We start from the raw sequence: 13,295 nt of genomic DNA on the forward strand, positions 1-13,295 counted from the left end.
GCTGTTTTCATTCCAAGGTTACCATTAATACACAGGACCCAAACACACAATTATTAAAATGAAAATTTTGGGGTCACCAACAGGCAATATTCTCTGAAGTATGAATTAGTGAGAAACAAAATCTATCCTAACGCATGGTGGCCCTTTCAGCTAGTCATATTTAGCGTTTTAGTTTGAACATCTAATAGTGTGTAATTACTTTTCAAATACTATAAACCATAAATATTCTGTTTAGCACTTCAAGACTCACCTCTATAAATGCACTCAGTGTGGAATTTGTAGGATTGTGGGTAATGAGAAACCTCATGTGTTTGTAACAAACTTCCACGGGTGCAGGGCGATTCATACGAGCCATGGCGCTAATGCTGGAACCAGTGGCACAGAAGTAAATTAGTATAAGGTGTGCAAATGATTCCAATCTCTCCAAGTTAATACATGCGCACTGTCTTCATAGGATTGTAGGCTTCTTATTGCAGCAAGAAAATGAAATATTCTTCTTTGAACCTTTTTATCAGTCCCCTGTTTTCGCTTCTCGCTATTCACTCTCCTTCAAACCATGAACGATTCTACATTCAACAGTCCAGTCACCCCATTTGGAGATGCATTGCAAGGCAGTAAGAATACAACTGGAGATAGTGAACAGGCCAAGTCTGTTATCTCTCCTATTCTTTTCAAAAAATCTTGATGGTTAATCCAAAGTGGTCTTCAGGTTCTTGCTCAGATTTACTTGTCTGCAAAGATGCTATGTTGTGCTGGGCAATAGCCACTGCTGTTTCTCACAAACTCCATAAAAGTGTGCTGAAAGGAGCTGTTGAACCACTAGAAAAAGAGAAAAAAATAGTTTTAGAGCTGCCAGCTGGAAACCTAGACATGTAACATCATTTGAAGTAACTGCCAGTATCAGGATGATATTGTGGTAGAAGAGCAAAATGGATGACTCATTTTGTTGTTGGATTACTGACTAGTGAATACATCCAATTTAGAGTGACACGACAAACACCTTGCCTCATACCACACCTAAAATGTTATAATCTTCAAATAATTGTGTAAAAGCCATATGACCAGTGTTTCTTGCTTTCAAAAAAAAAATGCCAATACTGCACTATATTTAGTATAAACAAACTAGGCACAGTGGGATGTACGAAAGTAATTTATGATGAGGCTCACCCTTCAGTTACGTTGTATCTTCCTGACATCACTGAGCAAACTTTTGCATTTTCTATTCTTGAATTATTCTACGAATCATACTATCTATCTAACCATCTAGCACTTCTTGCACCTTTTCCTCAGCAGATGCAATCAAGTGTTTTGACAGTATCTGCCTTAACTTGTCTTGTGGGTTTGCTAGTTGGACTGCATTAGGTGGTTAAAAAACAAACATGTTTTAAAATTAAAAACTTGTTAGGCTCGTATTAAGATTCTGACTCAGAAGGCTGGTAATTATGGGATAAAACAGGAGTGAACAAAGCTTCTTTAGATGCAGATCATAAACTTGAATCAAAATCTTTTGACTGCTGCCAACTGAACATATCAAAATAATCATTTATCACTACAGTAATTACTATTCATTAATGGGAGACGATGTCTACTTTGACTTTTAGATAAGTATTTACGTGTACTTTTCATACATTAAACAATCAGTATGAATTAAAACAGTTTAATAGCTCACGTACATAGAGACACATATACAGTAAATACTGCCATCCGTACTCCTTTTAGCTGTACAAAAATGTGTGAGAAAGTGGTCAAAAGGAACCATTGTCTGATTCAGTATAAAGGAGATGATCAGCTGAGATGGCCATAAACAACTTGGGGTGCTTAAGCTGCAACTGTTTTCATTCAGCTCCCTTACCATTGGTTCAATAGTTCCTCCATATCAAAATACATGGTTACTCAGTATTTAATCAAAAATATTAGTCAATTCCACCCAAAATGACACACAGCTACCCTCTGCCGAAAGGATGTTGGCATCAGTGATGTGGATGTTTAGCAATTATTCACATCTGATAAAAATGCATCCATAAAAATAGAGGGGATTGGAGCCTCAATGTGCTGCACCACAGATTGGCATAGCATGAGAGTAGGCAAATGTCCATGAGAGTGGTTAGAATGTGGAACTTGCTACCAGAAGGAATAGTTGAGGTGACTAGCATAGATGCATTTAAGGGGAAACTAGATTAATACATGAGGGAGAAAGGAATAGAGGGCTATAGGATTAGATGAAAAGGGGTGGGAGGAAGCTCGTGTGAAACACCAGCACGGACCAGTTGGGCTGAATGGCCTGTTTCTGAGCTGTACATTCTATGTAATTCCAACAGTTTTATTTGAAAATCACAAGCTTTCGGAGGCTTTCTCCTTCGTCAGGTGACACTTCACCCGACGAAGGAGAAAGCCTCCGAAAGCTTGTGATTTTCAAATAAAACTGTTTGACTATAACCTGGTGTTGTAAGATTCCTTACATTTGTCAACCCCAGTCCATCACCGGCATCTCCACATCATATGTAATTCCCCACAGAGCTAGAGGGAACATCATGTGGACACCAGGACTTTCCCACAGGGAAGAGAAATTGGAGGAAGAGTCACTTATAAATCATTCTCAGACACCTCCTTCGAACCAGTTTCAGAACAACGGAGGCTAGAAAATGGATATGTGCACCCCCGACAGGAATGGTATGTTGGGATAAGGAGACCCAAGAAAGAGGGAAAGAAAAAAACCTTTAGTCTTTTTCTCTGTGCTTTGGTCATCAAGTGTTTAGGAAAACAAGTCTGTGCAACTGGTAGCTATTACAATAACAATGATGACAGAAAGCAAAGGGGTGGGGGGGGGGGAAAAAACTTACCAATGTTTGATTCAAATTTACTACTGAGGAACAAATGACTAGATTGTCTGAAAACATGAGGTTGAGCTGTACAATACAACAGTGAATTAATATCCAAAATTAAGCAGCTACAAATACTATCAAGAAAAAGAAGTACACTATCAACATTTTGCCTCACACCAACCAAAAATGACTAAATTGGGAATAAAATATTGGTGCCGGTTAGGATCCACAATGTTACAAAAAAAAATTCCCCTTCAGACTGAAGCCTTATAAGCAGTTGTAAATTTTGCCCATTCAATTGCACATGCATTCTTGAGTGTTAAATGGTTGTATCAATTGTTTTATTTATTATGATATGTTGACTCGAGTGTAATGCGACAGTTGTCATGGTACTTGTATAATCATGACATAGCAGCATTAATCAAGGAGGTGAGGACGAGACCAGTGGTGACTGTTAGATTATGCAGGTATGTGCTAAAAGCGTAACAAATATCAAAGTTGTTACGCAATGTATGTACCATGAAATACATTTAGTATGTAACCACACACATTGTACAAATTATAGGTCTGTATCAGGGACTTTTACTGGAGATAGCAACAGACACTCAGTATATTAAAGGTGTCGGTGATGGACTGGGGTTTCACATCGTTCACCTGACGAAGGAGGAAGCCTCCGAAAGCTTGTGAATTTAAAATAAAATTGCTGGACTATAACTTGGTGTTGTAAAATTGTTTACAATATATTAAAGGTGATTAGCTGGGAAGAGGTGTATTGTAGACCCACAGCTCACTCTTTGTTTGAGACGTCATGATGTGGAGATGCCGGTGATGGACTGGGGTTGACAATTGTAAACAATTTTACAACACCAAGTTATAGTCCAGCAATTTTATTTTAAATTCACAAGCTTTCGGAGGCTTCCTCCTTCGTCAGGTGAACGATATGAACATCGTTCACCTGACGAAGGAGGAAGCCTCCGAAAGCTTGTGAATTTAAAATAAAATTGCTGGACTATAACTTGGTGTTGTAAAATTGTTTACATTTGTTTGAGACGACTGGGAACGGGCGGGCCACCTTCTCCCAGAGAGATGAGCTCATCTATATTGATGCGATTGAGTGCCTTGCCATTGTCCTGAGCACATTAACCTCATCAATATAGATGAGGAGATGGGCCAAGTACCTTGCCATTGTCCCATGTCGTTAGCATCACTAGCCATCTCTTCTTGATTAGGTTAAATGTCTTGATGTGGAGATGCCGGTGATGGACTGGGGTGGACAAATGTAAGGAGTCTTACAGTCCAACTATAACCTGGTGTTGTAAGACTCATTAAATGTCTTAGCAAGCTGATGGACTATGTCTGGCCTCATCAACCGTGTTGAGGACTTTTAGTCAGCTCACTACAGGACTTCCTGCTAAACAGTGTATAAAAACATAGCTCAAACAAAGGTTCGGCATAGAGGATCCCTCAGACAGCAGACTAGAGTTGTTAAGGCGGACGTGCTGGCAGGAGCCCAACGTTCATGTCAGAAGAAATCTGCAGAAGGCAGGATCCGCGGGATCCAAGAGGGTGGGGGCCGTGAGGACCACAAGATGCGAGAGGCTAAGGCGCTAGCTCTACCCAGAAACGGGTAACATATCTCCAGTTTCCATTCTGTAGACTGCTGCTTAAATACTGAGTGTATTATACTGTTCTTCGTAATAAAGTACGTGCCACCATAACCAATTGGGGTCGACTCAAATCTTTCGGAACCGGGAAGTGAGTAGCGGAGCAGGGGCGCCCTAACGGTCATGTAGACCATACATATATTCCCAATCATTTCCAGAACTGAAATAATAATGCAGAAAAAGAGAAATATAAACAGAGAAAAACACTTTGGGACTGATTGTATACTTGGGTAGTGATAAACAAAATGTGTCTGTGTCAAGGTTTAGAACGGTTTGACAGGAGGTTAAGGTGTGCTAAAATAAATCATGCTTTATCCATTCTACATCATTTGACCCTCACTCATTTGCAATACAACAATTTTGGGTAATCAAAGCAATCTTCCCTTCTTGACAGGGATTTGCTGCAAAGGAATCATAACTACTTTTTAAACGAACAAGCTGGCTGATAGGAAGTTGGTAACATATCTATTGTATTAATGCTAAAAGGAAATTGCAACAATTACTCCATCTTTTTTTTTTATTCGTTCATGGGATGTGGGCGTCGCTGGCGAGGCCGGCATTTATTGCCCATCCCTAATTGCCCTTGAGAAGGTGGTGGTGAGCCGCCTTCTTGAACCGCTGCAGTCCGTGTGGTGAAGGTTCTCCCACAGTGCTGTTAGGAAGGGAGTTCCAGGATTTTGACCCAGTGACGATGAAGGAATGGCGATATATTTCCAAGTCAGGATTGTGTGTGACTTGGAGGGGAACGTGCAGGTGGTATTGTTCCCATGTGCCTGCTGCTCTTGTCCTTCTAGGTGGTAGAGGTCGCGGGTTTGGGAGGTGCTGTCGAAGAAGCCTTGGCGAGTTGCTGCAGTGCATCCTGTGGATGGTACACACTGCAGCCACAGTGCGCTGGTGATTAAGGGAGTGAATGTTTAGGGTGGTGGATGGGGTGCCAATCAAGTGGGCTGCTTTGTCCTGGATGGTGTCGAGCTTCTTGAGTGTTGTTGGAGCTGCACTCATCCAAGCAAGTGGAAAGTATTCCATCACACTCCTGACTTGTGCCTTGTAGATGGTGGAAAGGCTTTGGGGAGTCAGGAGGTGAGTCATTCGCCGCAGAATACCCAGCCTCTTATCTGCTCTTGTAGCCACAGTATTTATATGGCTGGTCCAGTTAAGTTTCTGGTCAATGGTGACCCCCAGGATGTTGATGGTGGGGGATTCGGTGATGGTAATGCCGTTGAATGTCAAGGGGAGGTGGTTAGACTCTCTTGTTGGAGATGGTCATTGCCTGGCACTTATCTGGCGTGAATGTTACTTGCCACTTATCAGCCCAAGCCTGGATGTCGTCCAGGTCTTGCTGCATGCGGGCTCGGACTGCTTCATTATTTGAGGGGTTGTGAATGGAACTGAACACTCTGCAATCATCAGCGAACATCCCCATTTCTGACTTTATGATGGAGGGAAGGTCATTGATGAAGCAGCTGAAGATGGTTGCGCCTAGGACACTGCCCTGAGGAACCCCTGCAGCAATGCCCCACGCACTTAACAGTTTAGAAACACCGATGCACAAGGACGGATCCCGCAAACCACAAAATCCTCTTCAGTGTCAAGAATGGATTCACAATAGCTACAAAAACTCAAAAAGCACAGCAGGTTTGTCATCAATACTTGTGCTATCACCACTGGCTTGTGACGCACAGCAAGACGCATTCTTTTTACATCTAGATGTATCTGGTTTCTTGAATTCGGGAGGTTTAACTTCAGCTTACAGTCAGTTCTGCAATATCCACGAGAGGAACTGGTGGTACTAGCATGGGTCTCGCAGGATATAAAAGCAGCTTAAAAAGAAAGGAGAGAGTTAATATCACAGGCTTTTGTCAGCACTCATCTCCTTCAATGTAAAGAAAATGCATGCTGCTTTATGTATTTCTGAAAAAGTTGATGTGCAGTACAACATCAAGCAGCCATTTGAACACTTTAATCACTTGGATCTTACTCACATGCAATAGTATGTGAAGTTGTGACATAGCTGCCCTATAGGTGTTATTTCTCCATCAGGGTTTCAGCAAAGCATAATGACTGACATATGAAATTTTCATAATGTCTTCAAGCTGAAAAATATTTTATCCTGCTAACTTGGATTTGTCTGGAGAGAGAATTTTAAGCTATACAACACCAGAGTGGAGTAATGATGGTTGTATTAGTGGGAATAATTTGATTAAAATCATCACAAAGCACAATTTTCTTACAGCATTTAGATACTAGAACTCCAAATAATCCCAGCAACAGCACTGTACTCTAATGAAAAGCTGTTGCTGGTAATTAAACCCAGTGCAATTTATCTACTTTATACTAAAATCTACCAAGATTAGTTGTTTAGCCTACCAGTCTCAATGGATGTGCTAATGTGTCACTGTAACTGTTTACCTATTAGAGCAAGTATTGTAAATCTTTTGCGATAAACAATATATTTCTCACATGAAAATTTCAGTGTCCAAATCAACACACTAATTCTTTGTGAAGTTGTGGTTTAACAGTTGTGCCAGGTTTCTGTTCAAAAAGGTGTACATTTTACATGGCCAATTTCCCATTGACAATAATCCATCTTTACTTAGAAACCCCAATAGTCAAATAGTATTTCGGTTCTAAGACTTTAGTATTTAAGTGGACATTTCGTTCTGTCGATAGAGGAAATACATCTGAACTTTAAAGACGCTTTATAAATGCAGGTTGGTCACTTTCAGAATGGAAAACATCCCAAGGCGCTTAAGAGGCAAAAATAAACACAATGTCAAACATTAGTGGCGAGAGTTAAGGAGTTAACCGAAGACATGGTTGGAGAAAGGTTTTGAAGAGGCTTTTGAGGGAGGGGAAAGAGACCACAAGGTAGAGGGGTTGAGGGAGGCCATTCAGATGTAGGGCCAAAATGGCTGAAAGCTGTCGTTGAAGACAGAGGTTACCAGAAGTGGAAGAGTGGAAAACACACTGGGAAGTATGGTTAAAGGAGGTTGTAACGGTTGCTTTGCAGAAATTTGTACCTAGGTTGGAGGCTGAGGTAATGTTGCTGAGGTAGAAGCAGGTGGTCTTGGTGATGAACTAGATAAGTGCCAGCTTAGCTCAGTGGCAGCACTCTTGTCTGAGTCAAAAGATTGTGGGTTTAAGTCCCACTCCAGGAATTGAGTACATAATCTAAATTGACACTTCAGTGCACTACTGAGGGAATAGGAGGTGCCAAATTCGAATGAGGTGTTAAACCAATGCCCTATGGATGTAAAAGATATCATGGCACTATTCGAAGAGCAGGGGAGCTCTGCCTGTGTCCTGGCCAACATTTATCCTTCAACTGATCATTTATTCATTGCTGCTGGTGAGTGTCTCGTATCCTGAGAGTCCACCTGAATCTTCCCTGAGCTGTCTGACTCTGAAAGAAGGAAAGAGAAAAAAGGAGTGAAAGAAAGGAGGAAAGAAAAAGAAAGAGGGAAAGAGAGAACTTGCATTTAAATAGCACCTTTCACGACCTCAGGATATCCCAAAGTGCTTTAAAGCCAATGAAGTACTTTCGAAGTAGTCACTTGTGCAGTTATCCACAACTTTTTTTCTACTGATCTGTGACTTTGACTGGGAGAGTATAACTCCAGGGCTGAACTACATTCTTGCTTGAGTCTCAGTGGAGACAGAGTTGCTGAATTAGTGTAATTGCTTATTACTAGGATTTCTGTTCTTGGGCTGAAAAGACATGAACAGGAGTCCTGGGAGGGGAGAGGAGCGGAGTGTGGAGCTGGGTAGCAATGAAGCATTTGAAGATTTTGAAGAGGAAAAGGAGCTCAGATGGAGATGACTGAGGGTTCATGGTGGACTTTCAGAGGAAGGGGGATGACAGCAGTTTTGAAGCGCAGGTCAACAATATCAGAAGAAAAGCTGTTGACAATGGCAGCATCCATAGGGCTAAAGTAAAAGTAATTGTGACTTTAGAAGACTTAAAATGTCCTCATACAGACATGAGTTTCAGAGTATCACTTACTGAGCTGTCAGTGTAATGGAGGCACATTAAAATGCCAGCTATATTTGCTGCACCCAGTGTGCAGGCCTATTTCACTTATCCACACAAACAGGTTCAATGGATTGATCAAAATTGTAAGCAGATAGGGCAATTCCACATAATGCAAATGGCTTCCTGGCGTGTTATGTTGGCCCCAGCTTTTATTCTGAAAGTAGCACTGTACTACTATATTCTTGCTTGGGTTTCAGTGGCGCTTGAGCAGCTGAATCATAATTCTATACTAGGATTTCTGCTTTGAATTTACACTGTTACAAGTGACAAATTTGGAATTAAACTACTAATATAAAATTGGCATAAGGTGCTTTAAGTATCTAACTTGTATAACTATTAGAGTAGCTGGTTCAGCTGTTAAATTAAGCAATTAGAACATACTATCGTTCATGTGAAAACAATATTTCTTCTTTTATTACAAAGAATATGCTCTGAAGTGTCTCTTTTCATTTAAAAAAAAGCAAAAAAGCCTATCTGGCAACAAACTGTTCGTGCACCAGCACATATCAACTACAAAGCTTCAACTGGAGCTTTCAGAGTAAGCTGTTCCCATTTTAACAAGAACATGGTGTCCTGATTTTGCACAGATTGACAAGATACTGGTTTTAGAAACATACATGTGCAGTAAGCCACTGTTCGATTTTCCACATAGTACCAGTGTTGCACAGAAACAAACTAAAAGAGCTTCTCTTCTGACCATCCTCCCCTCCTTCCACTTATTTGGAATACAGTTCAGTAAGATATCTGGCAACGCCAGTAGGAAGCTGTTGAATTTAAGCAAAGCTATATTATTGCATTATGATAACCGGTTCTGTCCTCCTGAGATTTACGACACTTCATTACACATCTTGCAGTTTATAAACATGCTCGCTCCTGCACTGAATCTCATTAGAAAGCAGAGACGGCAGGTGCTGGTCAAACGTTAGCTTGAGCAGTGGTTAATCTCATTTATTTTTACCTATGCAACCCTAGTTCGTTTATTATGTTGATACAAGTCTGAAAATATATCACTACAGATTTTCAGACAACTAAATAGTCAAATATAAACATATTCCGTCAGCTGGAAATCTCTTACCTTAGCACTGGAGCTCAGGATTAGATCTCTAGAGAATACCCTTGTGTAAACTGCTTCTAATCCTGGCTTCTAATGACTATCTCTGCTCCAAACCAGTTTGTGACTGCATAAACCAGCCATATGACACGGACAGCAGTTATTGCTAATGTCAGAAACAAATGGCCTCTTAATACTATTAGGCTGGCTTGTTGAAAGCCAAGAACATTTGGGTCACACAACTTAACAGTTCTCATCTCAAGCAATTTTGAAACTAGTAATGGATGTTTTTATGTAAAATGATGAGGGGTTTATATTTGGAGCTGTGTTTAATGTATTCCCTTGCAAAGTTCATGTGAATACTGTGGTGACTCCAAATTTAATTCTTACGTTGACTTTACATTGACGTTTTAAGCAGTCACTACATATACTGTACAGTCCTCAATTTACTTTGAGTAGTTAGAAGGTAATCACACAGGACTTGAATAGGATTACACAATTTGATTAATTCAACTTAAAAGCATTAGCTAATCATTAAAAGATAGTAATATAGTAACAGCTCCGGCAGAAGACTTTTGCTCCATCAAGTCCACCTATTCACAGCATTCCTTTGGTGCATTTCTAATAACCTGGAATCCCATTTGCTGACAAGAACCGGTTTAGTTCTTTCTTGACACCCCTTAAGGTTTCTTGTTCTACCACCCATGTTGGTAGTATGTCCCAGATACTTACCACCCTTTGAAGTAAAAACAAAAAGTTCCCCTTGCATTTCCTATTTTCTTTTGTTGTAATTTAATGTGCGCTTAAATTCTGTACATGGCAGAAAAGCTTAGTAAATTATTAGATTAATTTAGCTTCCATACTTGAGGATACAGGGCTATTAGTCCCAGAACCACAGTAAGAAACTGATGGGTGGTTTGAAAGGGCAGGCTCGATGGACCAATTGTCTTTTCCTGCCCAAAACATTACTGTTACCGTGCTTTTTAACCTATAGCAAGAAGCTTCGATCAAGAATAAACCTACAATGCAAGTAATTTCCACAAAACAGTAAACAGACTTCCATTCTAATTGATCCTCCCTGGGGAAGAAGTGCTTAAGTCTCAGTTTTCCACCTCTCCAATAAGCCAGTAAACATTTGGGCCTAGAAGTTAGACCATAAAATACTCCCAATCCCTTGCGCATACCACAGACGTCAAGTTACGCCAAATCTCAAAATGGGAGGAAATCAGTGTAACCAAAGTTTCAACTCATTTAACCATCATTCATGCACATTAGGAACAGCACGTTTAAGAACCTGCAATCAGGGAAGCGTTTCAATTTTTAATGTGACTTATGCCATAAAAATGCATTCAAAGAAACAAAAGTACCGTGCAGGTTTCAGAGAGAGTAAGTTTTTAAAAAACGTTCAAAGAATAACACCAGAAAAATGACTGTTTTCTGCTGCACTTGAAAATCTGGTCACTATTTGAGGAGGGCCTACAAACCAGTGCACTTGCAGGATACTCGAATTTTACCGTTGGGGTGTGGGCGGAGATATGTTCAGGCGAAGGGATCTGTAGATGAATGTGAATGATCGAGGAGATTTGGTCATATATGAGTTAGGCAGAACTCACTTGTGCCCAAAAATATGCAATCTTTTTGGCTGCATATTTGATTCATGCCCCGATTGCAAGCGTTTCTGGGCGCAAATATGGAGGAAATTCGAGCCCCTGGAACTTGCCATGTTGAGACCAACAGAAATTGTATCTACCACTCAACGACAAGGCATATTGGTGCACCAAGGTACACGTGCACTACAGTTTGATTACAGCAAGTCCAAAACAAAACCACTTTTGCTGATCACAAGGTTTGAATTCTGTACGTCTCTGCGATCTTGATCTAGTGTCTGGCTACAGCTTTTATTTTAAAAAGGCACCTTTTAGTGCACTGACGCATCCATATCGTGGCCAAAGCAGTTTCTGTAACGGATAATGATTTCAATAACCCTAGGTCTTAAAGCTGTAGATTTACAAGGAAATAAAGACCAACTTTCTCTATGACTCACCATATCGTCAATACCTTACAGGCACACAATCTGAGATTCAATGGGAATCAGATTGTGCACAAAGGAATTTTAAGACTGGTTAAACAAGTAGCCATTACTGATTAGTGAAACTTAAAAAAATTAGGTACTTGGGTTGCACTTTTCTTTGCAAAAGGGAGAATTGCCAGAACTGCTCTGCCTCTGTCTCTGTCTCACAATGCCCTTGCATGCAGGCAATGCAACATTTCTGTGACACAATAATGAACTTTGACCGGAATAGTCATCATAGGAAATATCTGGTAACAACAAAAAAAATGGCCAAGAAGTTTTGAATAATTGTGATCAGTTAGTCTAAATATGAACGCGGTCAGAATTTAAGAAAACTGTTGCCCTTACCTTTTATTAAATATAAATTCAGCAGTAAACACATTGTTTTTTGCTACTCAACTGAAAAAAGTACCACTTAACTTAATTGGTGACTTCAATGGCAGTTTTTTGAAACACAGTTCACTCCCATTCCATTTCAGTTCCTCCACATTCATCCAAAGAACTAAAAATGGTAGATTCCAGTAATTCTCTTGAATGAACTGATTAACAAGGTGCCCAGGCTGCATACTGCTCCTTGTGCTTAGTCCACCATTACCTAGGGACAGAGAGGAAGCACTCTATTTATAATGTGCAAACTATTAAAAGGGCAGAATTTCCCAAAATGGCATGACTGACAATTGACCCCAAAACGTATATCCGTTTTGAGCCAATCTTGCCAACGGGAAGTTATGCCAAGGTTTCTGGTGGACCTCATTTGATTGCGGCGGAATGTAAGAGTCAGCGTAAAAAATCAGCGTGATTCAAGCGCAACCAATAGGGCACCAAGGAGCTCAGACGGGACCCTATAAAACGGGAAGGGGGAAAACAGCTTTCTTCCGTGTAAAGCTTGGCAGTTCAAGGTAAGTGACAGACAGCTATCCCTCTTTAGTTTTTTGTTTAGAAATTCCACTCCCCCCCCCCCCCTCCCAAGACTTTCTAGTGTCTCAACAGCATTTCCCTGCTCTCAGATGATCACCCAAATAGAGAGCAAAGCTGGCAGGAATAGAGCCGCAATTTTGCAGAGCACGACATGCGGGCCCTCCTGGTAGAAATAGAGGAAAAGTGGGAACGGCTCCTGGATTCTCAGATAGCAAAACCAGCACATACAACTAGCTGATGGTCATGGAGGGAGGTGGCAGTGGCAACGAGTGCAAGCTTCACGAACCCAAATTCAGCACAGGAGTGCCACAAAACATTCAATGATCTTACCAAAGCTGGGAAGGTAAGACATTCATCATGCTCTCCCTTTCTTCCTCGCCCACCCCGGGCACCACCATTCTGCAGACTCTCAAAGCGAATGTCACTTCAGGCTGAAGTTATTTTTAGGTAACTTCTATCTCCCAATACTAGAAGATCTGAGCTTACACAGTTCTCTGATAAATAACCTACTAGCCAAACCCCTGAAATGTTATACCAGTCTGCCCCCCTCACACCTTCACCAGTTACATACAATCCCTGCAATGATGCTGTACATACTGATGTACTGCAAGTCTTCCCTTCTATTTTTGCAAGGCAAAATGACACACAATGCCAGAGAGCCATGGAGGACAGGTGGTGGGGTCACAATGCTAAAAGCTCTCACCTCCCACCACCCCCCCCCCCCCCCCAAATGAGC

General features: G+C 40.9%; 1 protein-coding gene across 6 annotated transcripts in view; it reads right to left on the reverse strand.

Annotated features, from left to right (window-relative positions):
* Window positions 1–13,295, reverse strand: part of LOC137311168 (protein tyrosine phosphatase type IVA 3-like) — a 159,705-nt gene that overhangs the window by 36,736 nt on the left and 109,674 nt on the right. For 5 of the 6 annotated variants that reach the window (XM_067978526.1, XM_067978523.1, XM_067978527.1 and 2 more), the window contains exon 2: window positions 251–819. The exons of the other annotated variant lie outside the window; for it this stretch is intronic. In XM_067978526.1, the coding sequence (XP_067834627.1) occupies window positions 251–355 (105 nt within the window). In that variant the 5' untranslated portion in view covers window positions 356–819. The remainder of the gene's footprint in view (window positions 1–250; window positions 820–13,295) is intronic. 6 annotated transcript variants of the gene reach the window in all.

This window comes from Heptranchias perlo, chromosome 3 (assembly GCF_035084215.1).
Source record: "Heptranchias perlo isolate sHepPer1 chromosome 3, sHepPer1.hap1, whole genome shotgun sequence".
Taxonomy (NCBI): Eukaryota; Metazoa; Chordata; class Chondrichthyes; order Hexanchiformes; family Hexanchidae; genus Heptranchias; species Heptranchias perlo.